The 27,555-nt window shown below is 35.5% G+C and overlaps 1 protein-coding gene across 1 annotated transcript; it reads right to left on the reverse strand.

Annotated features, from left to right (window-relative positions):
- On the reverse strand, nucleotides 1-27,520 carry ccnf (cyclin F). The gene is made up of 17 exons (XM_039686148.2): nucleotides 27,291-27,520; nucleotides 25,819-25,973; nucleotides 25,629-25,735; nucleotides 22,313-22,380; nucleotides 22,027-22,223; nucleotides 20,548-20,601; nucleotides 19,259-19,363; nucleotides 19,104-19,181; nucleotides 17,042-17,190; nucleotides 13,576-13,740; nucleotides 11,979-12,102; nucleotides 9,097-9,277; nucleotides 7,413-7,500; nucleotides 4,667-4,766; nucleotides 4,451-4,584; nucleotides 3,197-3,369; nucleotides 1-547 (listed from the first exon to the last, which is right to left on the reverse strand). The coding sequence occupies exons 1-17, from the start codon at nucleotides 27,301-27,303 to the stop codon at nucleotides 147-149; spliced, it is 2,292 nt and encodes a 763-aa protein (XP_039542082.2). The 5' UTR covers nucleotides 27,304-27,520; the 3' UTR covers nucleotides 1-146.
- Nucleotides 27,521-27,555: the final 35 nt, after the last annotated feature.

The following is a 27,555-nucleotide window of genomic DNA, read 5'->3' on the forward strand; positions in this document are numbered from 1 at the left end:
ACCTTTGTTCGTACTTAAAAACGAGCTCAGAAATGGTCGCGAACTCGCGCCCGTGTCCCTTCTGAGATAAAACCACCCGTGAACGAAAGTGCTCCTGGCGGGACGGCCAGGAAGTGATGCGTTAAGGGACAGCAGCTTCCTGCCGATCACAGGCTGAGGAAGGCCAGGTTGGCGTCGTCCTCGTCGCGCTCGTCTCGTTCTCCTCCGCTGTGAGCCGCGGTGTTCTTCCTCTTCACCTGCCGGCGGGTCCGCGGCGCGGGCGGCAGCAGGAGACGGAAACCGGACAGATTCTGCGGAGAGACCAGAGACGAGGAGACGGACGGACTGGGAACGCTTTGGATGGAGGAGTAGCCCGAGCTGCGGCGGTCCGTGCAGAAGGTGCCCGATGAAGAGGAGGATATGTGGCGTGTCCAGGGTCTGCTTCGACTGCTGGTCTCCTCCTCTTCCTCGTTGGGTTCCTCACAGAAGCTGTCGTCGCTGGAGAGAGCGCAACAGTGTCCCTGAGCGCTCTCCACCGGCAGCTCCATCTGCACCTCCATCACCGAGACTGAGGCAGAGAGAGAGAGAGAGAGACAGTCAAACTTTATAAATGGGACTCAAACACAGACATAATAAAATTTAAAAGGAATGGCCATGAAAATCTACATTCATTTTTTTTCTCCCATTGTGTTATATTCTTTCTTGCATGATGCACAAAATCACATCAGCTGAGGCTTATGTGAGGAACACAACTCTCAAATGCGGTCGCATGTTTAGAAAAAAAATAATATTTTTTAAATTTGAAATAATTTTTTGTTAATTTGAAATATGTCAAATAGATTTGATAAATAATTTAATTAATTTGAATTAATTTAACATTGAAATAATCATTTAAATAATTCAATTGAAATATTTTTGCTAATTCATGATTATCAAATTATTTTTAATATGTAAAATAGATTTTATAAATAATTAAACGAATCATTTAATAGTGAAATAATCATTTAAATATTTTTACTACTTATTATCAAATTATTTTTAAATATGTAAAATAGATTTTACAAATACTTAAATTAAGCATTTAACAGTGAAATAATCATTTAAATAATTCAATTAAAATATTTTTGCTAATTATCAAATTATTTTTAATATGGAAAATAGATTTTATAAATAATTAAATTAATAATTTAACAGTGAAATAATCATTTAAATATTTTGCTAATTAATTATTATCAAATTATTTCTTAAATATGTAAAATAGATTTTATAAATAATTTAATTAATCATTTAATAGTGAAATAATCATTTAAATATTTGTACTACTTATTATCAAATTATTTTTAAATATGTAAAATAGATTTTATAAATACTTAAATTAAGCATTTAACAGTGAAATAATCATTTAAATAATTCAATTAAAATATTTTTGCTAATTAATTATCAAATTATTTTTAATATGGAAAATTGATTTTATAAATAATTAAATTTAACAGTGAAATAATCATTTAAATATTTTGCTAATTAATTATTATCAAATTATTTTTTAAATATGTAAAAAAGATTTTATAAATAATTTAATTAATCATTTAATAGTAAAATAATCATTTAAATATTTTACTACTTATTATCAAATTATTTTTAAATATGTAAAATAGATTTTATAAATACTTAAATTAAGCATTTAACAGTGAAATAATCATTTAAATAATTCAATTTAAATATTATTTGCTAATTAATTATTATCAAATTATTTTTAATATGTAAAATAGATTTTATAAATAATTAAATTAATCATTTAACAGTGAAATAATCATTTAAATATTTTGCTAGTTAATTATTATTAAATTATTTTTTAAATATGTAAAATAGATTTTATAAATAATTAAATTAATAATTTAACAGTGAAATAATCATTTAAATATTTTTTACTACTTATTATCAAATTATTTTTAAATATGTAAAATAGATTTTATAAATACTTAAATTAAGCATTTAACAGTGAAATAATCATTTAAATAATTCAATTTAAACATTTTTGCTAATTAATTATCAAATTATTTTTTAATATGGAAAACAGATTTTATAAATAATTAAATTAATCATTTAACAGTGAAATAATCATTTAAATATTTTGCTAATTAATTATTATCAAATTATTTTTTAAATATGTAAAATAGATTTTATAAATAATTTAATTAATCATTTAATAGTAAAATAATCATTTAAATATTTTTACTACTTATTATCAAATTATTTTTAAATATGTAAAATAGATTTTATAGATAATTAAATTAAACATTTAACAGTGAAATAATCATTGAAATAATTCAATTGAAATATTTTTGTTAATTAATTATTATCAAATTATTTTTAAATATGTAAAATAGATTTTATAAATAATTAAATTAATCATTTAACAGTGAAATAATCATTTAAATATTTTGCTAATTAATTATTATCAAATTATTTTTTAAATATGTAAAATAGATTTTATAAATAATTAAATTAATCATTTAACAGTGAAATAATCATTTAAATATTTTTACTACTTATTATCAAATTATTTTTAAATATGTAAAATAGATTTTATAGATAATTAAATTAAACATTTAACAGTGAAATAATCATTGAAATAATTCAATTGAAATATTTTTGTTAATTAATTATTATCAAATTATTTTTAAATATGTAAAATAAGATTTTACAAATAATTGAATTAATCATTTAACAGTGAAATAATCAGTTAAATAATTTCATTTAAATATTTTTCCAATTAATGAGATGCTAATTAAATGTTTAATTATTAAATTAAATAACAACTGAATTAAATATTTACTTATTTTAATATTTTAAATAAAAATACACTGATTTTATTTATATCAAAATGTATTATTTTTGTCATTTAATTTATTTAAGTATTAATATAAACAATGAAGTTTGTAACAACATTTTGAGTTGGGGGGGGGGAGGGCATGTTTTATGGAGATAGAGAAATACAGAATTGGAATGACATTAGGATAATTTCTTGAAAAGGTTGTTCTTTAAAACGAATCACTCACAAACACACGTGTCTGCTAAACGATTACATGTAAATGATCATGCTATCTGAATAACACAACAATGTTGTAACACTAGTGTGACTCTTCACGCATCAATGACAATTGGTTTTGTCTTAATGTTTTAGTATAAGATGATTCAGAATATGATGTCATCTCACCCTCTCCGTCCTTCTCGCCCTCGCTCTCGCGGTCTCCTTCGTACCCCGAGCAGGAGGTGTCGAGGCTCCAGTCCAGCATGTCTCCCAGCAGCATCTCCTCCTGACTGGACAGCTCGGCTGTGGGAGTGGCCAGGAAACTGCCCCTGTGCGCCTGCATGCTGTCCTCCCTCCTCCTGCTCAACACACACACACACACATCAAAACCCATTTAAAGAGTCTGTTCTCCACACACATCTGACCAAACATGTTCTTCGAGGAGCAGAAAAGTGAGAAACATATCAGGAATACATATGCAACTATTTAGCTATTTGCAGGTGTCAAAATGTTTATATGAATAGTAACGTATGACGGCTGATCTTTTTTGTTTTATTTAATAACGACATTCACGCTAAAATGAAAATACTAAATAATTATAGGGCTGTCAAACGATTAATCGCATCCAAAATAAAAGTTTGTGTTTACATAATAAATATTATTTTATATATATAAATACACACACATGCTTGTATATATTTAAGAAATATTTTCATGTATATAGATTTATATATAATTTACATTATATATAAATATTTTCTGTAGAAATACTATTTTTTTCTCCTAAATATACATGCATGTGTGTGTATTTATATATTTACAAAATAATTATACACAGTGCACTCACATATATTATGTAAACACAAACTTTTATTTTGGATGCGATTAATCGCGATTAATCGTTTGACAGCCCTATAATTAATTAAAAAAATATTATCTCTAAATATCGGACATATTCAATGATCCGTATCTTTTAATAATAAAATAAAATATAAATAACAATATACGAATGACTGTTAAAAATATAATCAATATCAGACATACAGCCAGATACTAATCATTGAAAAACTATATAAAAATATTTGTGTATATATGTGTGTGTGTGAATATATATATATATATTTATATGAAATTAAACACACTTTATTTTTAAATGATCAGGATATGTCCTTATATTTTGAGTGTAATAGAATAACAGATCAAACATAGTGTGTAGATGTGAAGTGAACAATTGTATTGGTGTCAAATGTCAGTTTTCTTTTTCATGGTTAACAGGATTATCTCGAGGTTATAGCGCCCCCTAGAAACAGAAGTGAATGACATTTGTCAAGTCTCTGTCTTGGTGTCCATATCCTAATCATGCTTTTAATCTGTCAAACACCATGGCTAAAACACTGACATGAGGCGATTCATCCAGTGTGTAGTGTTTGGCTCACACACCTCTTGCTGTTGCTGGCGGGAGAGGACAGGAAGGTGTGCATCTCTGTGATCTGACTGCTGGCGCTGGACTCCTCCACCTGCGGCTCCACCTCCGGCACCTCCAGCACCTGACACAGCTCCTTAAAGCTCATCACCTGACAAACACACACACACACACCCTTCAGACGACACACTTCACATGATCAACCCAACAAGAGCAGACTCTGAGACACTCACCACGTCTCTGCTTATCTGCTGGTACGCATCATCCTCGAACCTCTGCTTGACCCCCGTCAGAGACACGTGTCTGTAATCTTTGGGCACATCTTGACCGAAGCTGTGAATGGAGTGAAAGAGACGGGTGAGTGAGACAACCACAATATAATCGCAGATATCCAAGCGGTCCGGCTGTAAACGCACCATGAAGTCAAAAATCATTTCATTACAGTAGATTAATGATGAAAAATAATACAGAAAAATAAATATATATTAGGGCCGTGCAAAGATTAATTGCGATTAATCGCATCCAAAACAAAAGTTTGTGTTTACATAATATATTTGTGTGTGCTGTGTATAATTATTTTGTATATATATAAATACACACATGCATGTATACATTTAAGAAAATGTGTTACTCATATATAAAATATTTATATGTATATATAATATAGATTAAGTATTTATGTATGTGTGTGTGTATATTTATATATATATATATATATATATAGTATTTACGTGCAAATAATTCTCAAAATATATAGATGCATGTGTGTATTTATATACAATAATTGTGTGTATATAACTAGTAATTATATTTTGTTGTATTAAATTATCATTATTAGCAAGAATAATTACTAAATATTACTATACTATATTTTGTTAAATCATAAATTATATTTAAAATCTATTTTTATATTTATTTAATATTATTTAATATATTAAATAATATTAAATAATTAAAACATTATATTATTAAATTAAATAATATTATATTATTAAAAATAATATTTAATATTATTTTTTAAATATATTTATAAATTAATTATAGCATAAATATATATCATTATAAGCAATAATAATAAATAATACATACTAGGGCTGGGCGATATGGCCAAAAAATCATATCTCGATATTTTTTGGTCAAATGGCGATATACGATATATATCTCGGTACTTTCTACGTTTTCTATTTAGATAAAGAAAATCTTTATATTAAAAAAAAAAATATATATATATATATATATATATATATACAGTATATTCACATTCGGCCCAATGATATCCTACAAACAATGTTTATATTGAAGGATATGGAAACAAATATAATATAGGCTATGCAATATATTATGTGCAAAAAGCTTTTGTTTTTATATTGACTAAAAGCTAAACTAAAAATGAAAATAAAAACAAAAACAAAAGCACAAACTAATTATATTAGCCTGCATTTGATTACCCCATTATAATCACTTTCACTTTCATTAAAAATATATACTTGTAGGTTTAAAATTCCACATATGGCACATTTATTTTCTCCAACAACAAATATTTTAGCAATATGTTTATTTTAGTCAGAATTATTGCGTACTACGTAGTACTATTCACGCGCATGCGCGCGCCGGCGCTCGTTCAAGGAAGCATGAATTTTAGCGGAGATTCACTTGCAGAAGCTCGTCCTCTTCTGACATGGACATATTTGTTGTGAAATGGACATATTTGCTTTACTTTCTAACATTTACAGATGGAGAATATGTGAAATGTAAGTTGAGCACTGAGGAAAGCACCACATCTCAAACGCATTAAACAGCGCAAGTAGGCTATATCTGTCAGTCAGCAACAGTGTCTGTCAGAGCATTTGACAGGGCGGCAAGCTGCCTTAAACTTGTTAACTATATCAAAGTGATTTTGACGCAATTAATATAAGCTTGTGTCATGTTTAGGACAAATTGTACTACGTAGCCTAGCTACTTTCACTGCAGCAGCTCACACTGCAATATACTGCGGTATTGCCTCATTCCATATCGTTTCAAAAAATATAACGATACATCGTACATATTCGATATATCGCCCAGCCCTAATACATACTAAACTAATTCATACATGATATATAAAAAATTATAATGTATACATTTAACTAATTTAAAAAATAAAAAACAGCATATAACGGTCATATTTTGCAACTCAAGGCAATTAATAATATTATAAAACAGCATATAAGACACCATCACATTTTATAAAATAATAACTAAATAAATAGATAAGAATTATTATAACTAATATAAACACCATAATGCAACAACATGCAACTAATGATAACATTAATAAAGATAAATATTCTTAAACAAAACAAAATTGTATAACTAATATGGAAACAAATTTTGTAACTAAGCTAATAAAGATAAACAGAGATAATAAATATTACATTTACAATTTTTGTAACTGAATCTCATTCTGTGCTATGTGAAGAGAATTACAGAGCTATAAAAGTCCCTGCCTGATTTAGTCCAAAATCTAGAAAGCATTTTAAGTCTTTTCCAACATGTAGGCAGGAAAGTTACATCTTATTTAGGAAAAGTCAAAGGCCTTTAATGAGTGCTTGATTTAGAAGGCAAACCCAGAACGCATTGCGACAAGCTAAATAAAAACATTCAGTGAAGACGCTAGAAGGAAATAGGAAATGTCAAAAGAAATATATCCCATTAGGAACTGAAAAGTACTGAAATTTCCCCCAATTCTCTTCATACAATGTCTTTGTTTGCCAATTAGAGAATATTTTTAGCTTAGCAACATGCTAACACCAGCTAAACTCGAGGAGATGCACCTCATAAAGGGCAAGAGTGACAAGCACAGATAACCCGCCTGACCGCACATCCCCGGCCCGGGGGAAACACTTCTCTCGGGGTCAGACTCAGAACAACCACGAAACGTCATTGGAAGAAATGCATGTAGGCTAGACAGCGGTGTGGATAACTGACGTGGACACTCACCACTTGACGTAGAGCGATAAAGCACAGGAGACCAGATCCTGCTTGGAGAAGCCCGTGTTTTCCTCCAGCTGGACGGGCCACACAGGAACTGTGGAGAAACGGACCGGGACAACTTCAGTAAGGCGTGTGTAAGTTAGTGGAGTGGTTCAGCACAGTTCTACACTGTAATCTTTACAGAAAAGGTGCAACGCTCACTCTAGAGGAATAAACCTCATCAGTTAGATGTTTGACGAAGACCTTGAGGTCACCTAAACTAAAGATCAAGTTTATTCCTCTAGTCTAGAGTGAGCGTTAACTTTTCTCAAAGCAACTTTTGAGTTTTGTTTGCAGTCGATGCAGGACCCCTTCTTTGCATTTTACAGAATTTTTTTCTGTATATATATATATATATATATTTGTCATTTTTACAGAAAAATACTAGATTTATACAGTGAAAAACTGCATAGTTTTGCCTAGGGATGCACCGATATGAACATTTTGGTATTATATATATATAGGCCAATAAATCCAAATTTTTATACATTTTTTGAGAGCCTGATTACAAAACCTAAAGTCTCAATTCAATTAAAATTCATTAGGGCTGTGCAAATATTCATTGCGATTAATTGCCTCCAAAATAAAAGTTTGTGTTTACATAATATGTGTGTGTTTGTGTGCTGTCTACAATTATTTTGTATACATAAATACATAAGCATGTATATATTTAAGAATTTATTTGCACATAAATACTGTATATATATATATGTATATATATATATACACACACAGTATATAAATACATAATCTATATTATATATAAATATACATATTTTATATATTAATAACACATTTTCTTAAATATACACATGCATGTATATAATAATTATACACAGCACACAAAAAAATATTATGTAAACACAAACTTTTATTTTGGATGCGATTAATCGCAACTTTTTAATGTTTATAATACATGTCTATGTTTCGTTTTTAATAAGCTAAGTCAAACCATGTGCAAATTCATAATTCAACACCATTGCCGAGTATTTTCTGCAATGGTGAATCAAAGACAGTCTCTGGTGTTTTGACGTCACAAACTACCTTGTAACCAATCAGATCAACGTGTGATCGTCAACAAGCTGCGATGAGTAAGTGGAGGCGGGGCTTATTTGCAAATATTCATAGAACCGCGTATACGAAATGAGGCGAGGTCGTAGAGTTACATTCAAGCTATTTAAGGCATGGAGACTTTTTTTTTCCAAGGAAAAAGTGTGTAAATGTATCATTTTGATGATTAAAAAATAGTTTCAAGGAATAAAATTTATGACTACAGGGAGTCTTTAAGATTGTATGAATGTAGGGCTGGGCAAAAAAAAAAAAAAAAAAAATCGGCACAGAGCTTGTGAATCGAAATTGAATTGAATTTGAACATCTGAATCGATACCCAGCCGGGAATTACATTTCATGATTCGATTTAATTTTGATTCACCAGCTTGCAATTCAATTACGATTCAATTTCAAATAATATATATCCGGCACAGCACATGTAAATTCTTCAATGAAAAAGTTAACGCGTGAACTGAAACCTGCGATCAGATTTAAGAATCGATATCGGTTCTTGCGAGACGAGAATCGATTCGAATCAAGAAATGCATATTTAGCTGGAAGCCGTTTCTATGGATATTTTTTGGTGTGTTGGCGGGAGTACCGTAGTTGTGCAGCGCTCTGGTGAGCAGCAGGATGGCGCTGGCGAGTCGGGCCGGCCCGGGAACGGTGAGAGGCGAGCAGAGCAGAGAGAGTTCACAGATGTATTTGAAGAGGTGAGAACTGCGTCGCTCCGCGGGGAGCAGAGACAGCAGCACTTCCCCATAATCCAGCACTGTGGCGGTCTGAAACACAACATTAACACACAAATCAATTACTCAGCACTCAGCGAGAACAATACACACACACTTATGGGGAGGATCCTTGTAAACGCAGTCGGTTATTTTTATACTAGAGCTGTCAAGCGATTAACCTCTTAACTGTCACCCCCCCCCCCCCCTTTTTTTTTGAATAGACATGGAAATGCTCATTTCAATCTTAAATGGTTGTAATTCAAGAATGCTTTGGAATATAGACTTAAGATTGGTCTCGTTTTAAAGAAGACATTTGGCAGATTTTTCTCGAAGTGAAATAAATTAGGAAAGTGAAACAGAAAAAAAGTTATAGAAGTTTGAGTTTATAGAAATGTACAATGTAAAAAAATTAATTATTCATATTTTATATAAAATATATATTTTCAAAACCTGGGCTACTCTAAAACTGCAGAAAAATCAAAGCCAAAAATCTGAACAAGTTGTGTTTCAAATTTTAGGTTGATATCTCAAAAAATGAGCTTTCAGTGAGATTTTGTTTGGGCGCAGTACCAAACTTTTTCACTAGGGCACAACCAGACTCCATTACTGCCCATATAAGGGCGTCTCCATTTCCATATGTGTTTTGAGTGATCTGAACCATTATTTTCACAAATTTCACACAATTTATGAAGTAGAAATCCTATTCAGAACCTTCATGGTTAGTTTGGCAGATTTTGATATGAATTCAACCTCTAGGAATCACATACAAAGCACACGCATGCGCGTTATAGCTTATTGCCATAACACAAATGGTGAATCTATTATTTTTCGTAATATTTAAAACATTTTCAGACCTTTTTTTCTAAAATAATTGAATGGATGCTATCTTTTGAACTCTTGGCATGAAATCAAACTGAGGTTTCTAACTTTTTTACATGATTTTTCATGTTCATTGCTATTTCAAAATAAAGGTCTGAACACGCTTTATGAGTATGAAAATATTCTTGTTGCAAATTGATAAATTACGGCTCGTGTGTAAATTATTTTGAAAATCAGTCACCAAATATGGAAACTAGAGATTGTAAGCTTTCAAATGATATATAGTTTGTCAATATTACTTAAGGTCTTTTCTAAGATATTATTGTTTTAAAAATATAATGGCAAGTGTCCCACCTGTGGGACGGTGACAGTTAACTGGTTAAACATTTTAATCTAATTAATTACATGAAGTGCTAATTAATAACACATTTAATTTGGCTGAGAAATGACCCCAAAAACGTCATCATTTCAAGTTATTATTGTGCAAAATCTGAAATGCATCAAACCGACATTACAAAATGTAGCTTTATGGGGGGAAAAAAACTGTTGCAAAACCCATGATTATAATTTTTTTTTTTTTCAGAAGCTGCATGTAGATAATTTTAGATACATTTACAGACTGTTTATCGCAGCTCAGAGGTGGCATGAATGCATTTACACTGCCGTTACAATTGTGTAAATAATGGCATGAGATGAATGGGTGTTAAAAGGATAATCCAGCTGGATGCTGCACATACGTAAAGCGCTTTATAAATGTAACAAATTATTCATTTCACATTAAAAACGTAAATACTGTCATTTACTCTCCCTCATGTCGTTTCAAAACTGTATAACATTATTTCTTGTGCCGAACATTTCACTAATATCTTATATTACCTGTCATAACCTTATTTAATAGAATACAAATATAATCAAAATAAAGAAAAGAAAAAAGTTACATGGGTCAAAACCCACAAAAATCATGACCAATTTTGTGTGAATATTTTGGGCAGGTCAAGTAAAAAAAAAATTTTTTAACTAGTCATCGACATTTTTACTGCAAAGAAAAAAAAAAACTAAAAATTAAACCCCCCAGCATTGAGCACTGAGAGCAAATACGTAATATAAATGAAAAATAACCCTTTTATGGTTCAAAAACATGAACATCCATGATACTATCTTAATATTTATCTATTCTAGCTTAGCTTTACTGATGATAATTGTTTGACCTTACAGTACACTTTCTGAAATATTAGTTTTACTAATTAAATGCCATCTTTCGTTATCAGGTACGTCTTCATCATTACACTTAAGTGCATTCAACAAAGCCGCATTTAACGTAACATTTTAATGTTTTGCTTGCATACATAAAAAAAAGACTATTATTATTCAAAGAATTATTAATCTGAAAGCATTGGTTATGCATATCAGTTACTGGAAACCTAAACAAATATCAGCTGTTTTTTTTATTTTTTAAACATTTTTTATTTTAAATATATATATATATATATATATATAAAATTTTTATTTTATATATATATATATATATATATATATATATATAAAATAAAAATTTTACAGCTGATATTTGTTTAGGTTTCCAGTAACAACCAATGCAAAAACACCAAAATAATTATTAATAATGCCTTAATACACATACTAAATTAAAATAATAATGCATTTTTAATTGGATTGCCGGTCAAAGTTGAATGAAATGCATTTAAAGTCAACATTCTGCTCATATTTTTTTTCTCTTCTTATTAAATGCCTTCTGGAATAACCTTTGCATTGAGAGGCGAGGTCTTAAAATGCCATCTAGGTTGGTCGCTCACTCAGCTTCGGCGTCGAGCTCTAAACCTCAGACAAATTCATCTGAGCTGCTAGTCTTTAATGAGGTTTGTGTGTGCTGGTGTGAATGCAGACCAGAGGGCGCTTATGTCCTTCAGGAACTGACCCGTATCTTCCCGTCCAACACGGAGATGACCTCCCCCATCATGCGCACCAGGTCTTCATACTGATAGGTGTTGTCAGTGAGCCACACCGCCTCACGGATGGTCAGGATCTCTTTACTGATGTACCTGAGTCAGAAGATTAACAAAAAAAAAGGTGTTTAATTAGTATAAAGCTGCATGATTCGGGAGAAACTGAGAATCAAGTCTTTTTGTATTGAATCGAGATGGCGATTCTCCCATGATTCGAAATGGACGACTAAACAAAACAACATGTCATTTACAAGAGGTTCTGACAAAATGTCAATTGCCCCAGTCCATTAAAAAAAATATTTAATTCGATTTTTGTTGTTGTCGAGAAATCTTAATGAACGATTCAAAGAATCACTCAAAGACTTTGATTCATCAAGTAATGAAACAAATCCCTTGAATGAATGATTCAATGGCTGGGTTAAAAACCATCCATATACTCTAAAATAGGAGGGAAAAGCCATTTGCACAAAACCATAGCGGATGTTATTGAGCGAAATCCCATAATGCACTGCAATGAGTGTACAACTGATGTAGACTCAATGGCTAGAGAATACCCATAATGCACTGTGATAGTCACTGGACCAGAAGATGGCGCCCACAACTGTTTCATCCATCCATTTTCCAAACCGCTGGTCCAATGTGGGTACAGTGCATTATCATACAAGTATACATTCCTTAATTGATTATTAAATTGTTTAGTTGAGGTTATAGTTTCCAAGACAGAGTTCAAGATAGAGTTCAACTGCCAGTAGGGTTGGGTATCGAGAATCGAATATCGATTGGAACCGGGACTAACTTTTCGTTTTTCCCGGAATCGTTCAAAAGTTAAAATTTCGATTCCTAGTTTCGATATTCACAGTCCGCCGAGCAGAAGAAGAAACCGCGGAACAACACCAACGAAGAAGCGTCTACCGGAAGTGTTGGCATAACCGCGCGAGTCGAACATGAGTAGCTTACGTCGGCGGTCCAAAGTGTGGCTTCACTTTTCTAAAAATAACGAAATCTCGGCAAAATGCAAAATTTGTGACAGAAGGAGTATTTCCTTCAGAAAGAGCGTTGGTTTAGCAAGGTTGGCTAAACTTTTTTGACCCTGCCTCTTAAAAGAATCGGAATCGGAATCAGAATCAGAATCGTTCAAATTCAAACGATACCCAACCCTAACAGCCAGTTTGCCAAGTTTCAAATGGTTATTAAACAGCACAAACTAAGCTAAATCAGCAGCCATACTCACTTGTTCGCACTCAGTGTCCGAATTCACTCACTTGTTTTCATTCACTCTTTCAAGTGAACTATTTTAGTGGAGTAATGTAGGAAACAGTAAACGAGGGTATAGGGGGTTATTCCGAACACAGCTAGACTCACTTATAAAGACTTCATGTTTCATCACTGGATGAATTAGCATTTTTGAACAAATCTCTTGAATTAATAATTTAATGGCAAATAAGTTGTGAACGAACTTTTTCGAATGTTTAAAAGACATAGCCGAATCGTTGTCATTCATGAATAATATTACAGATCTAGTTCTAGTGTGACACAAATACACGATTAGCAGAGCGTCTCGTTGCTCACCGAGTGCAGATCACCATGCAGGCGATGCCCAGGAGCTGCAGCTGGGCCTTGGGCACTGAACACAGGCTCAGATAGCGGTCCACGCAGCCGATGGTCACATGCAGCACTTGACTGGAGAAGTCTTTCATGGTGGCCACCTCCACCAACCAGTCCACCAGAATATACCTGCAAAAACATACGGGTGATGACTTTAACACATGAAGCGGAGAAGTAAATGACAATTTGTTCAAGAAATCAGTAATTCAATGAATATTAGAGCCAGACCGATATATCGGCCGATATTAGGGATTTTCCATAATATCGGTATCGGCAGTTATAATGGCCGATAAATGAATATTTACAAAAAATAAAATAAAAAAGGACGAAACACGCTTCAATCATCTCTCCTTGGCCTGTTATATTGAAAATGTATGTTTTACAATTTGCAGTATGATGTTATCTATTGCTAAATTATGGCTCATCATAAGACTAGCTAACCACAAAGCTAGCTAATGCAACTATCATCAGTGGAAGACCGCTAACGTTAACATTAATGAGCTTGGAAACCACAACGAACTTTTTCTGCCTAAATAAAGTAATCATTACCGTATTTATAACTAGCATATCTCTAGTTACAGTCCCTGCATTGTAAAATGTAAGTTATACTTGCGAACGAGTGAACATTTAGACATAGAGAAAAAGTATCAAACGTATCTTGTGCAGAAAAGTTAGCTTTTCTTTTACACGTGTGTGAAATCCAACAATATTTAATACAAAAAAAAAATATCGGCCGATATATCGGAATATCGGATTTTAAAACTCAAAAATATTTGTATCGGTATCGGCCTTCAAAATCCTTTATCGGCCGGGCTCTAATGTATATATATTCATTATATACTCGCCAATATCAGGAACTCGTCAGTATTTCTTTTACCCTTTTATTGATAGACAGTGTTACATTGTGTGAGAGATTATTTGTAGTGTGAAATTGAATACTATTCCAATGTTATTTTCAATAATAATAATAAAAAAAAACTTTGCACTAAACAAGTCGATCCACCATGTTGATAAGAGCATTAAAATGAGAAAAAATAATGTAACAAAAAGAAATCAAGAGACATTTAGAATAGACAAAAATGTGCGATTAATCGCGAGTTAACTATGATATATATATATAATATATATATATATATATAGAGAGAGAGAGAGAGAGAGAACTAAACACACTGTGGCCAACCAGACCATCATTTTATCACCAAAAAATGCTGTAATAGAGCTTTAGTCATTCAGCACAGTCTGCATTTTCTCAGCCACCACTAGGCATTGGAGATCCAAAACATGGATTATTCCTTAAAAAAAGTTTTGATGATAATTCATATTAGTGTTAGTATTATTATTACATTTGGGACATATCTAAATTCTACTGTACAATGGTAATATATTTCTGTCAAGTTACACCGAACTTTTATTTTGACGGGTTGAAGACCTTTTGAGTTTCTGTGTGTTTATGTCACGATGATAATGAAGCGGTTAATGATAACGAAGTGACTTCTCAGAGTGGATCTAGAGAGTCTGGAGAGGAAGTTCATGCATTTCTGTCTTCATATATACAGCCAAAAAACAGCACAAGCGTCAAACGTGCTTCAGTGTGTGTTTGTGGTAAATGAAATTGTGTGTAGGCGGCACCATTCATTCACACAGAACAAGCAGGATTCATATTTAAATTGTTTTTGTGGTTTAATATCCACACACACTAGTCTACATCAAGATTTGATTTGAAGTGTACTGAACCGCTTTCTATTTATTGCTCCTTGACAAATTCTGTGAAATTCCACATTATACAGTAAATTCATTTTTTATGACTGGATTTCGTGAACATTCGGGGGGGGTCCAAGTTCATTTTGCAACCTCTTACCTGGAACATAACCTCCCCCGGACCAGGTTAGCCGTGGAGCGCAAGTTATTATGGCGATGAACACTGCTAAAAGCTTTCATGGTGCCTAAAACCCAGGGTTGCCTAGCTAGTAGGGCTGGGGTAAACGATTATTAACTAAACGATTAGTTGGGCGATTATTTTATCGATTAGTCGACTAATCTAATGACAAATTGGACGACTAATATAAAGAATATTTTTTCTGCTGCTCAATTAATAAAAAACAATGTATCTCAAATAAATACTAGCATACTGAATCAAGATACTATAAGCTGGCTAACGTTAGTCTAATGTTATGTATTTGAACACCATCATTATAACTCTACAACCGCCAAAACCGTGTTATTAAAATATTTTTTACAAACATTTTTTATCATAGAGAATGTTTAAATATTAATATCAGCTGAGGAGGGAAACGGAGGCGGAGTTAGTGGTGCGATCAGAGGCTGCTACTACTGGAGATGAATCGGGAGAGGTTTGTGCATCTACTGATCAGAGCGCGTGCTGACACGGAGTAAAGCCTTGTTTATACTCGACACGTCCGCACGAGCGCGAATGTGCGTGCGGCAAAAATGACGCGTTGGGTGCGCAAGACCAGGACGACTGTGGCTGGCTGTGTGTACGCCTTTTTTTGTAACAGCGCGCGCGGCGCCGCGTCCGGGAACGACTTCAAGCCGAATCTGCCCGAGCTTGTACGTCTCACCACACCGACACCCAGTTTGCGCGTCTAAATTGCAATTTTTTTTCTTAAGGGTTTGTTTACTGTGTGTGATTCATTTAATGGATAGCACATTCACTTCTAGTTGTCTTCGTCCTCTATTCTGAAATGTTTCGGTCTCCCACGTGTGTGTGGCAAGCTGTACCGCCGGGAACATGCAAAAAATAAATAAATAAAGAAGCGTTGACGCAAAAATATGACGTCGACGCAATTTTGACGTCGAATCATTGACGTCATCGACGCGCCGCTACAGCACTACTAGCTAGCCACCTAAACCGGCTTCATGATTAGGGTTGGGTATCGAGAATCAAGTATCGATTCGAACCGGGACTAACTTTTTGTTTTTCCCGGAATCGTTCAAAAGTTAAAATTTCGATTCCTAGTTTCGATATTCACAGTCCGCCGAGCGGAAGAAGAAACCGCTGAACAACACCAACGAAGAAGCGTCTACCGGAAGTGTTGACATAACCGCGCGAGTCGAACATGAGTAGCTTACGTCGGCGATCCAAAGTGTGGCTTCACTTTTCTAAAATTAACGAAATCTCGGCAAAATGCAAAATTTGTGACAAAAGGAGTACTTTTACAGAAGGAGTATTTCCTTGAGAAAGGCCGTTGGTTAGCAAGGTTAGCTAAACTTTTTTGACCCTGCCTCTTAAAAGAATCGGAATCGAGAATCGTTAGGAACCGGAATCGAAACAAGGAATCGGAATCAGAATCAGAATCGTTCAAATTCCAACGATACCCAACCCTATTCATGGTACAGGCCCTTGATATTCCCGGATTTCCATGACTGTGAACCCTTTAGGAATATTTTGACATGGGTGTTGATTTCATACCTCTTAGTGGTAATGTCCTGTCCCTGCAGACTCAGCGGGTACTGTAGGGGTGACGGCCCGGACTGGAAGAACTGGGCCACGAGTTCAGCGCAGGCCCGCGGCTCCAGACCCAGAGGGTTAGCGCTGCCACATGACTTCGCAAACGCCAGCTGGGAGATCAGAACAGACAAGTTAGACAAATATCAAACCTTATCTGTGTTTAATATGGCATCACAAATGAACAGATTCGAACATAAAAAGCATCACTCTTCATTCGAAGCCCCCATCCAAACCCATTTACACACATCAGAGTGGCTTTCAATCTGGCACAGCTGCTGATTATTACAAGTCAATGTCAACAACGGCAGAGAAAACGTCCCGATGTGATAACAGGAAAGATGACGCATCTTTCCAAGGGTGTGCACTTCCATTATGCGCGCGCTCAGAGCACTGACATTGTGAGAATGGAGGAATAATGGAGACGGATGATTGGTAATGCCTTCATCAAAAGCACTCCATCACAGACGTCATTTTCACACAACAGAGGTCAAAAAAAGGAAAACAATGCGAGCTATATGGCTGAGCAATCAAAGAACAAAATTAAACACATTTTAGATGTGTTTTTATTTGCGGTAACAGTTTTTGTTGTAAATAAAAGAAAAATACTGCATATTTACACTACAAATATAAAGCATAAATTGTTTATCATGTTATTTGACAGCTAGTTAAGAAAAAAAAATGACAAAAGCAACAACAAAACAACAGCTCAACATAAGCATTTGCACTTCTATAACTGGACTCAACCAGGAGCTGGTTGCATAAACCGCAAGAGAAACCGTAAAAACGATATAAATACTGTTCGTTTTCTCACACAAACCGCTCGTTTCGTGTCTTAGGCCATTAATGTGTACTTACATTTACGAGTCATTAAATCATGTTTAATTTGGACTTCTCTGTGCATGCTCTTTGAGGTGGTGACCATAGACCTCCATTATATGACTGACAGACAAGAACGGTTTGACCTAAAAATATCAAAATTGAAACTACTGTGGAAACAAAGACACCTACATCTTGGATGCCCTTGAGGTAAGCTAAAACACATAAAAAATTAATTTTAAAGTGAACTATCCCTTTAAGACACTGCCTTAACATAATGAATATTTATGCAACCGGCCCCTAGTTTAGTCCCTGTATTTTTAAACATGCCTTGTCCAGGAATTAATTAAATTAGGAATGTTGTGAGGTGTTTATTCCCTAAAGAAACTCTATAACTCAAGACTACAATGGAGGTGTATCAGGGAGTTCAGAAACAGTGTCACTGATATAGAGAATAGAGAGCCTAAGTCCCTCCCCTTCCGGTCGACCACCATGGGACCTTATTTTCGGAAAAATATCGAATGGTAGTCAATGGCGAGAGGCAACAGATATTTTGATCTCGTTTGAATTGTGCCCTGAATTACACATATGATGTTTGTCAATTTAAAAGATACATTTTAAAGTAAAGAAAGTCGCAGTTTGATGTAAAACCGTTCAGGTATAAGACTGTGAAAATACGTAATTACAAAGACTACAAACCCCAAAGGCGCACATTTTCTCTCAATAAATGAAGCTAACTTTACTGAGGCTGTCTGTCATTGTTTCTACAGTTTTACGTTAAAATCGTAACGTTACGCCGTGTTTTGCACCAGACTGCACACACACGAGCAGCGGATCTCGTTTCGCTTCCAGGGAGATGTAGTTCATTGAGCGATTTTCACATAAAACTAAATGTTACTCTTCTGTTATAAGACAAACTGCGACGTTTTTGACTTTCACGATTATCTTTTAAATTGACAAACATCATATGTGTAATTGAGGGCACAGTTCAGACGGAATAAAAAGATAAGTTGTCTCTCGCCATTGACTACCATTCATATTTTTTCCGAAATAAGGTCCCTTGAGCCGGAAGTGGAGGGGCGGGACTCAGGGCGGGACCTATAACTCCCTCTGGAGTGATTTGGCTATTTTGCAGACCTTTTTCATGCTCAAACAGCAACATTACACACTAAAGAAAGCTGAACATCAACGTCATTTCTCCAGTCACCTGAGCTTCCCAGCATCCTTTAGCAGCGTAGTCCCTGAGTGTGCGCATGCACTGCAGATACCGGCCAGGGTCAGCGGTCTGAGGACAGGAAATAAACCAGCGATCAGCACCCAGTCAGCAGAAACACAGGAGTGACGTCATCACGACGCTCTTACCGACGTGCCGCGGTTCATTTCCCACAGCAGAAACGAGCTCTGCACGCTCCCGCAACGAGCCGACTCCTTCAGCATGGACGTAGCCTCCTCACGCTTCTCCTCATCCTGATACACACACACACACACACACACACAGAGTCACAGATTGAGTTAACACCTGCCACTCGAGGGGGTTACGGGAGAAGCAGAGCGGAGCTGCACTCATTAACACAAGTGTTTCTCTGGGACATATTGACTGAGCCCATACACAGAAAACATCAAATAAGCAGCCCAAACCCAGCTTAACCACGGTAATGATCAACTTCCTGTGGATGTCGGAAGTTAGTAACGTTTCACGATCTAGTTTTCAAGTATAAACCATTCGATGATGCTACAAATGAGTAGGGCTGTCACTTTCCCTTCGAAAATCGATTGCACAGTCGATCGGACCAACCAACACAAGTATCAAAAACGAAAATAGGGAAATCGATTTTAACGGCCTTCTCTCCAGCTCGTCACGTCATGCCCGCAGCGAACACACACACACATAACAGCAAATTGTACTTCTGCATAATGAAAAATGTGAATTCTGCCGGTTTTCAGAAAGTCTCATGCATACAGATACAGATTCAGGCTACAATCGCCTATGTTGGCAAAATTTGTTTGACATTTAAGTAGTAGGCTAATCGAAATAATAACTCTATTATTATTTCCTTTATTTTTAACCAGGAAAGTCACATTGAGATATTACTATCTCTTCTTCCAGAGAGACCTGGTCAAGACGGCAGCACAAGAAGTTTCATACACAAAATCACAGAATAAAATACCACAATTTACACATCACAAACAACATGGATAAAGACGAGTTAAGAAAAACAATTGCACTTGTCCTTTAAAACAAATCGTCTAATCGTAAACAGAGCCATGTTGAATCCTAATGTTTTTCATTGATGTTATGGCAGTCCACTCTGCTTATTTTTTTTCCGAGAATGTTACACTCCTGTTTGTCATTGTGCACGAAGCTTCATGTCAATAAAAAATCAGAAATATTCAAGTGCGCGCCTTAAGCGCCCTCTATAGGCCTACGTTCGCCCTTATGCGGCGTCCGTGGATTTGCCTATATTTGGCTAAAATGGAAACGTGTTTAAACAAGGAAAATCGATTTTACAATCAATTCAATGAACACTTATGTCTCAAAAATCGATCAAGATTCTTTGACAAAAGTGACAGCCCTACAAATGAGACATGTTACGATTGTACATCCGTTTACACAATAAATCTCCATCTTTTCCAGAATAAAACCAACTCACGTCAAACAGCTGGAGGACTCTAGCCAAGCAGTAAAATAACGTCCCTCTCCGTTCCTGTAAAGGCAAGAAGAAAGAAAGAAAGAAAGAGAGAGAGAGACATTAGGATGGCATCTGCGTCATGTTTGACAATATAAATTGGATAAATACATGATTATATAAATTCCCGTCAATTTTGTTGTCAAGAGAGAGGAATAAAGAAAAGAAAGAACACGATCCCATTCTGACAATATTGAGGAGGAGAAAGAAATGTAAACCAAATTAATATTTGGAAGGAAAAGATATTTATCAACAATTGTGTATTTTATTTATGTTTGGAGTCAGTGTTTTTTTTTAATGTATTTGATAGTCATTCGTGCTCGATAAGACTGGATTCATTTGATCAAAATTACATTGTGACATTGTGCTGAAAAGCTGAAATTTCAGCATCATTACTCCAGTCTTCAGTGTCACATGATCCTTCAGAAATCATTCTAATATGATGATTTGATGCTCAAGAAACATTGATTATTAAACTATGGAAAATATGATAATTATTGGAGATTAACCAGCTCATTTATTACAAAAAATACAAATAAAAATGTATCATTAAAACTTTACAATAGCTTAGTTAATGTATTAACTAATATGAACTAACCTAAACCATGACCAATTCATTTGTAATGCATTACTTGTTTTATGAAAGGCCAAACACTATTTTAAATACAGTATCCATCACAGATCAAAAAAAATAATAATAAGTACTAGGCCTATCATTTACACTAATGGCAATGAGATTATTTTTCACTTCATAATAATGAGAATTTTGTAATGAATAATTAATTGTTACCAAAAAACTAAATATTCTGAACCCTTTTTTTCAGTTTCCAATCCAAATTTGGTCTCATTAAATACCTAGTTTCACTCCGAAATCTTAAAGGAGAACTCCGGTCAATTTTAACATTGAGCTCATTTTTTTGTACATTTGGAGTGATGTCAGTAGAGACAAAAACGACAAAAATCGGTGTTGCCTACACCGTGTTATCCTCTTTTTAAAATTCGCAACCTGTTGACTTCAATGGGGCATGTTCTAAACCTGCTTTTAGCCTCTTAACATCCTTGATTTGTCATTACGAGTGCACAGCCATGTGAGTCGTGTTATTAAGAGTGACCACGGTCAATCTGACTGCAGTAGATGTGAAAGATATTAATAAAAGCAGGCTTAGAACATGCCCCATTGAAGTCAACAGGGTGCGAATTTAAAAAAAAAAGGATAACAGTGTAGGCAACACCGATTTTTGTCATTTTTGTCTGTACTGACATCACTCCAAATGTACAATAAAATGAGCTCAATGTTAAAAATGAACGGAGATCTCCTTTAACACTTGCATTAAGAGCTGTAACATATAAAAATCTAAGAAACGTAAAAAGAAACTGTGTACTAGGCCTTGAGGTGTTGAACTGCAGTGAAAGTGAATGCTGGGATATCCGCGATTGGCTCACCAGGTTGGTCTCACACTCGGCTTGGAGCCGGTCGTACACCACAGCCTTACAGCAGCCTCCAGACGTGGACCAGGGCGGCCGGATGAACAGCCAGATGAACGGCTCGGCCAGCGGGGACCTGAGGCTCTCGGCCAGGCTGAAGTATCGAGACGCCATGCGGCCGCACAGATCGGCACGACCCTCCTCGCTGAGCGACGCTGAGGAACGTTCACACGTCATTACAGCTCTGGTCAGTCACCCAGACAATTACATCACTTAATCAAAAAAAAAAAAAACAGACACTTACGTCCTTCATTGTACAAATACGCAATTCCTAGTTTCACAGCAGCTTCAAAGTTTCCTTTCTCCGCAGCCCTAGATATTGTCGAGGGATTTAATGAGAAAATTCATTTAAAATGTGGTATTATGGACATCAAACAGGAACTAGCATGCTTAAAAAAAAGGCATTTCAATCATTTCTACAGTGAATGTATCTACCCATAACATATCCTTATAGTTCACAAATGGCTTGTTTCCACTGAGGGGTACGGTACGGTACGGTACAGTACGGGTCGGGTACACCATGATCAGGCTTGCGTTTCCAACGCCAACAGTACCCTTACCTGATAGGCGTGGTATGCTGGAAAGAAGCGATCGACGTCATTTTCGCGCGAAGAAAGCGACATAGTAAACAACAATGGATGACAGACTCGGCATGTTTCGGCGTTTAGGCGTTTCCAAGAAGCCAACGCAAATTCCGACTCAGGAGAATGATCCCGAGGACGCGAGTCCAGTAATTCTGTTAATGGAACAGTGCGTTCTTGAACTCGGCACTCAGCTCGCTCTGGCTATGCGACTCCGGTTATCTCTGTATGTTCATTATAGGCAACAATAAAACGAAATATTAAATTTAAAAATATTAAACATATTCCAGGCAATATGTAATGTAATGTAGGCTATTGCATATCGCATTGGTACAAATGTTGCAATAAACAACATTACAGATGATCTTGTAATAAAATAAAATTAATGACAAAACGATCTCTTTTTGTTGAATTTCAGTTTTATCAATAAGCCATTATAAAAATGTATAAGGTACAAAATACACTAAAGCTTAAAGGGTTAGTTCACCCAAAAATTAAAATTAAGTCATTAATTACTCACCCCCATGCTGTACCAACCCCGTAAGACCTTCGTTCGTCTTTGGAACACAAATGAAGATATTTTTGATTAAATTTGAGAGCTGTATAACTACCACATTGGCTCCTAAGGGACTGCCTCTTGACGGCCCAGAAAGTCAATGAAGAAAATGTTTAAATATCCCAAGTGACTACCGTGGCTAAAACTATATGTTTATCAAGCGACGCGAATACTTTTTGTGCGAAAAAACAAACAAAAATAACGAGTTTATTCGACTATTTCTTTTCTTCCTTGTAGGCCAGAACGAGACTTCCTTATAGATTTCCACGACGCATGCGCGAGAATTGCGATCTGAAGTAGTGTAAGCTGGTGTGAGCAGATCGCAATTCTCGCGCATGCGTCGTGGAAATCTAAGGAAGTCTCGTTCTGGCCTACAAGGAAGAAAAGAAATAGTCGAATAAACTCGTTATTTTTGTTTGTTTTTTCGCACAAAAAGTATTCGCGTCGCTTGATAAACATATAGTTGAGCCACGGTAGTCACTTGGGATATTTAAACATTTTCTTCATTGACTTTCTGGGCCGTCAAGAGGCAGTCCCTTAGGAGCCAATGTGGTAGTTATACAGCTCTCAAATTTAATCAAAAATATCTTCATTTGTGTTCCGAAGACGAACGAAGGTCTTACGGGGTTGGTACAGCATGGGGGTGAGTAATTAATGACTTAATTTTCATTTTTGGGTGAACTAACCCTTTAAATAACATCAAGAAACAATTCAGTCAGTCAAATATAGCCTACAAACTCAGCGCTTAAAGATATGAAACTTCACGTAGCCTTCTGCCAAAACTATTGGCCAGGGAACGAATTATAGATTCACGAGACCAAAGATCCCCTGTTAGGTTTATATAAGACGAACTATATCTCATGTTTAACCACTACAGAGACGTCCGAGTCAGCGGCAAACATCAGGATGACTAGCCGGGGAAAGGCTGTTCCCGGCGGGGGACACGAGCGCGAGCGTCCGGTGATCGCTTGAAATGGATCTCAGTCAAATTATCAAAAATCTATAAATAAACCACAGATTTGAACTTTAAAAAACTACTTTCTCGCCTGAAAAACTCTTAAAACTACATTTTGTGACACAATAACAGTAGAATTATATTTCAACTGTATGCTTCTAATGCCCTTGTAGCACGCGCCAGTGACGACACTCTGTCCACCAATCAGCGTTCTGCAATGAGTCTAGCTCCACCTTTTAGTACCCTTTCACTGTGCTAGGTACCCCAACGGAAGGGTACCCAAAAAGTGGTACGGTTCGGTACTTTTGACAGTGGAAACGCAAATAATTGCGTACCGAACCGAATTGTACCGTACCACTCAGTGGAAACGAGCCAAAACTGATTTGAATCAAATACAGAATCGTTTGCGAATCGTTCTGAGTCAAAATTAATTGTAAAGGGTTAGCACACCCAAACCAATTACTCACCTTTATGTCATTCTGTTGACCATATTTGAGTGTAATATGCATGTTGTTAACTGATCAATGTTTATGTGAATAAAAACAAAATTGAATCTGCTCATATAAAGGGCCAATCCCAATTCTACCCCTTACCCCTTCACTTTCCCCTTCCCCTCCGTTTTGCGCGTCCACGTGAAGGGGTAGGGTTGTCCCAATTCTCTTTTGGTTGGAGGGGGAGGGCTAGGGTGAAGGGCCAGATAGCCCTTCAAACGAAGATTTTTCGGGAGCACACTTCAAACGAAGGGGTATGAGAAGGGTCACTGCTAACCCAGACTGGCTGCCCAAGCGACAAAGGAGACCCATAAATTTAAGTATTTGTGGCTTTAATAAGTATTGTAACGACAAATAATGATTTGCTTTATGTTACATTCAATATTGTGTTCATATTTACGGTCAGTTTCTTCACAGAAACGTTTGTAAAAAAATCGCTAAAATTACTGTAGTTTGCTAACGATAGTCCCGCAACATATTTTCGCCGTCTCCGTTGTTTCCTGCGAACTTCACAAGATAAATGCAAGAAAATAGCTGTAACCCACGCGACTGAGATAACTGCAGCTGTCAACGGCATCTTGGAAGTTGTGATAAACATCGGCGCATCTCCTGTGACGTAGGCGCTAGCGACGTCTTATAATGACGTTTAACGGAGGCGTAGTGGTGTCCCATTTCTTAGGGGAATATTTTCACCCCTACGCATTGCCACTCTGTTTCAAGGGTCAAGGGGAAGGCGAAGGGGTAGGGCTAGAGGAAAGTGAAGGGGTAAGGGGTAGAATTGGGATTGGCCCAAAGCAATCGTGCCTCTTCTGAAGACTTGGAATGAACCGCTCGATTCACATTGATTCCTTCACGAACGCTTTGAAGCGTCACACTTTCAATTGAGAGACAGAAATCTCAGATTTCATTGAAAACATCAGGAATGAGTGCATTCAAACTTAGATACTTAGTCATAAAAACATTGCAGTACATCATACCTCTCAAAGAGCCAAACGGTGTTGAGGGCCGGCCAGCGGTCTTTGAAGCTCACTCGTGCCCAGACACTTGAGTTACTATCGATAATGTCACGGAGATGAGAATGAACCTGCGGGATCACATGACATTCAACATCACAAGTGCACTTTTAGTTAACGGAGAATTTGTGAGGAGGCGTCCATCTCGACGAACCGCTCTGACGGAGAGGAGATCTTCAGCGGAGAGGCATTGGAGGACGTACAGGAGCAGCTCCTCGGGAAGAGACAGCAGCGTGACGGCAGACGCACGCTTTCGGACGCGCCTCCGGACAGGGAGAGAGAAACATTTGGCACATCGACAGTGGAGCACTAGAAACGGAGAACGAAGAATATCACAATTAAACAACAACACTGAAGCACATTTTGAGTTTAATTGCAGGCATTTGCAGTTTGTCGCAGTTATTCTGGCCTATGCTAGTCGATTAACTGGCCCTTTTGAGATTATTAATGTCAATAACTTGAGTTTGTTTAGACCATTAAAGGGTAAGTTCGCCTAAAAATTAAAATTACCCCATGATTTACTCACCGTCAAGCCATCCGAGGTGTATATGACATTGTTCTTTCACACAAACACAATCGGAGCCATTTAAAAAAAATATCCTGGCTCTTCCAAGCTTATAATGAGAGTGAATAGTTTTCATTTAGGTTGAAATACTAACAGAATTATTCATTATCTGTAAGTTCAAATATGTACCAAATAAAAGTGCACATGTTCTGGTCTTTAATGTTTTAGTTTATTTAGAGTCTAATACAAGTATTCACAGATAGGCTACATCATATTTTATGGCATTAAACTGTATCTAATAAAGTATTTCTGCATTATATTAGTCACTCTGCCAGCTAGATATCGAAACTGACCATTAAATATAAATAAACAAAATACTTTATTGGTTTAGCACCGTAAAAAGTACTTTAGTGGTAACGTTACTAGTGTGGCATAGTAAAGATAGTAAAAGTGTGGTGCCAATATTACTGCTCATACTATGGTAACGTTATATACTTGTTAACTTACACCAATGTACTTCAAGGAATATCAAATTCAAAATTGCTTTATGGCATGACTGTGAATACAATATTATAAGCCCATTAAAACATGTTTGTATCATAAGATGATGTTGTATTGCGGAATACAGGTCACCAGATGAGGTTATTTACGGTTTAAACTCTTTTAAAAGCTTAAAGATACATTAGTACATAACATAGTTGTAAACTAATTAATAACTAATCATTTTGTTAGTTTCCAATGGCAGTTTTGACATGCTCACAGTCACACCAGTAGCAAGTTTTCCCTCCTTATTCATAAACCAGTTATGAGACAGGGGACAACTGACCTATCTTTAGGAGATATTACCTCAGAATGTATTAAGGACAATTCAATAACACAGTTATGGATGTGGGAAGAATATTTATATTCAGGTAATGAAAGTTTACTTCAATCATATAGCTACAGGTTAACGGGTCAGTAACGTTACGTCTCAACTTTGTAACTAACGTTAAGCATTTAAAAAATAAATAAACGTCAGCTCTGATTATGATGTAATCAAAAATGTTCATCAATGTTGATGAAATATGAACACAGGCATTTACAACTGAAAAAATAATTATTCGATGAGATTAATTACTTACCGCCCGCTTTCATTTCAAGGAAGGATTACTGCTAGAGAAGACAGTTTGCAGCGATAATGCTTCACAGTGATCCGAAATTAATACTTAAATCTTTGAGTATTAGACCTTAAATTAATAAAATCAGTTTTTACTGATTAGCCTACTAAATTCCTGTTAACTAATAGTGTTGGACTGTTTAAAACACAACTCTCCTCTGACCCAACCATGCAACTTCCATTAAGCCCCTCCCCCCGATCGCTTAGCCACGCCTGCGCGGACAGTTTAA

This window comes from Pimephales promelas, chromosome 3, assembly GCF_988280905.1.
Source record: "Pimephales promelas chromosome 3, fPimPro1.hap1.1, whole genome shotgun sequence".
Taxonomy (NCBI): domain Eukaryota; kingdom Metazoa; phylum Chordata; class Actinopteri; order Cypriniformes; family Leuciscidae; genus Pimephales; species Pimephales promelas.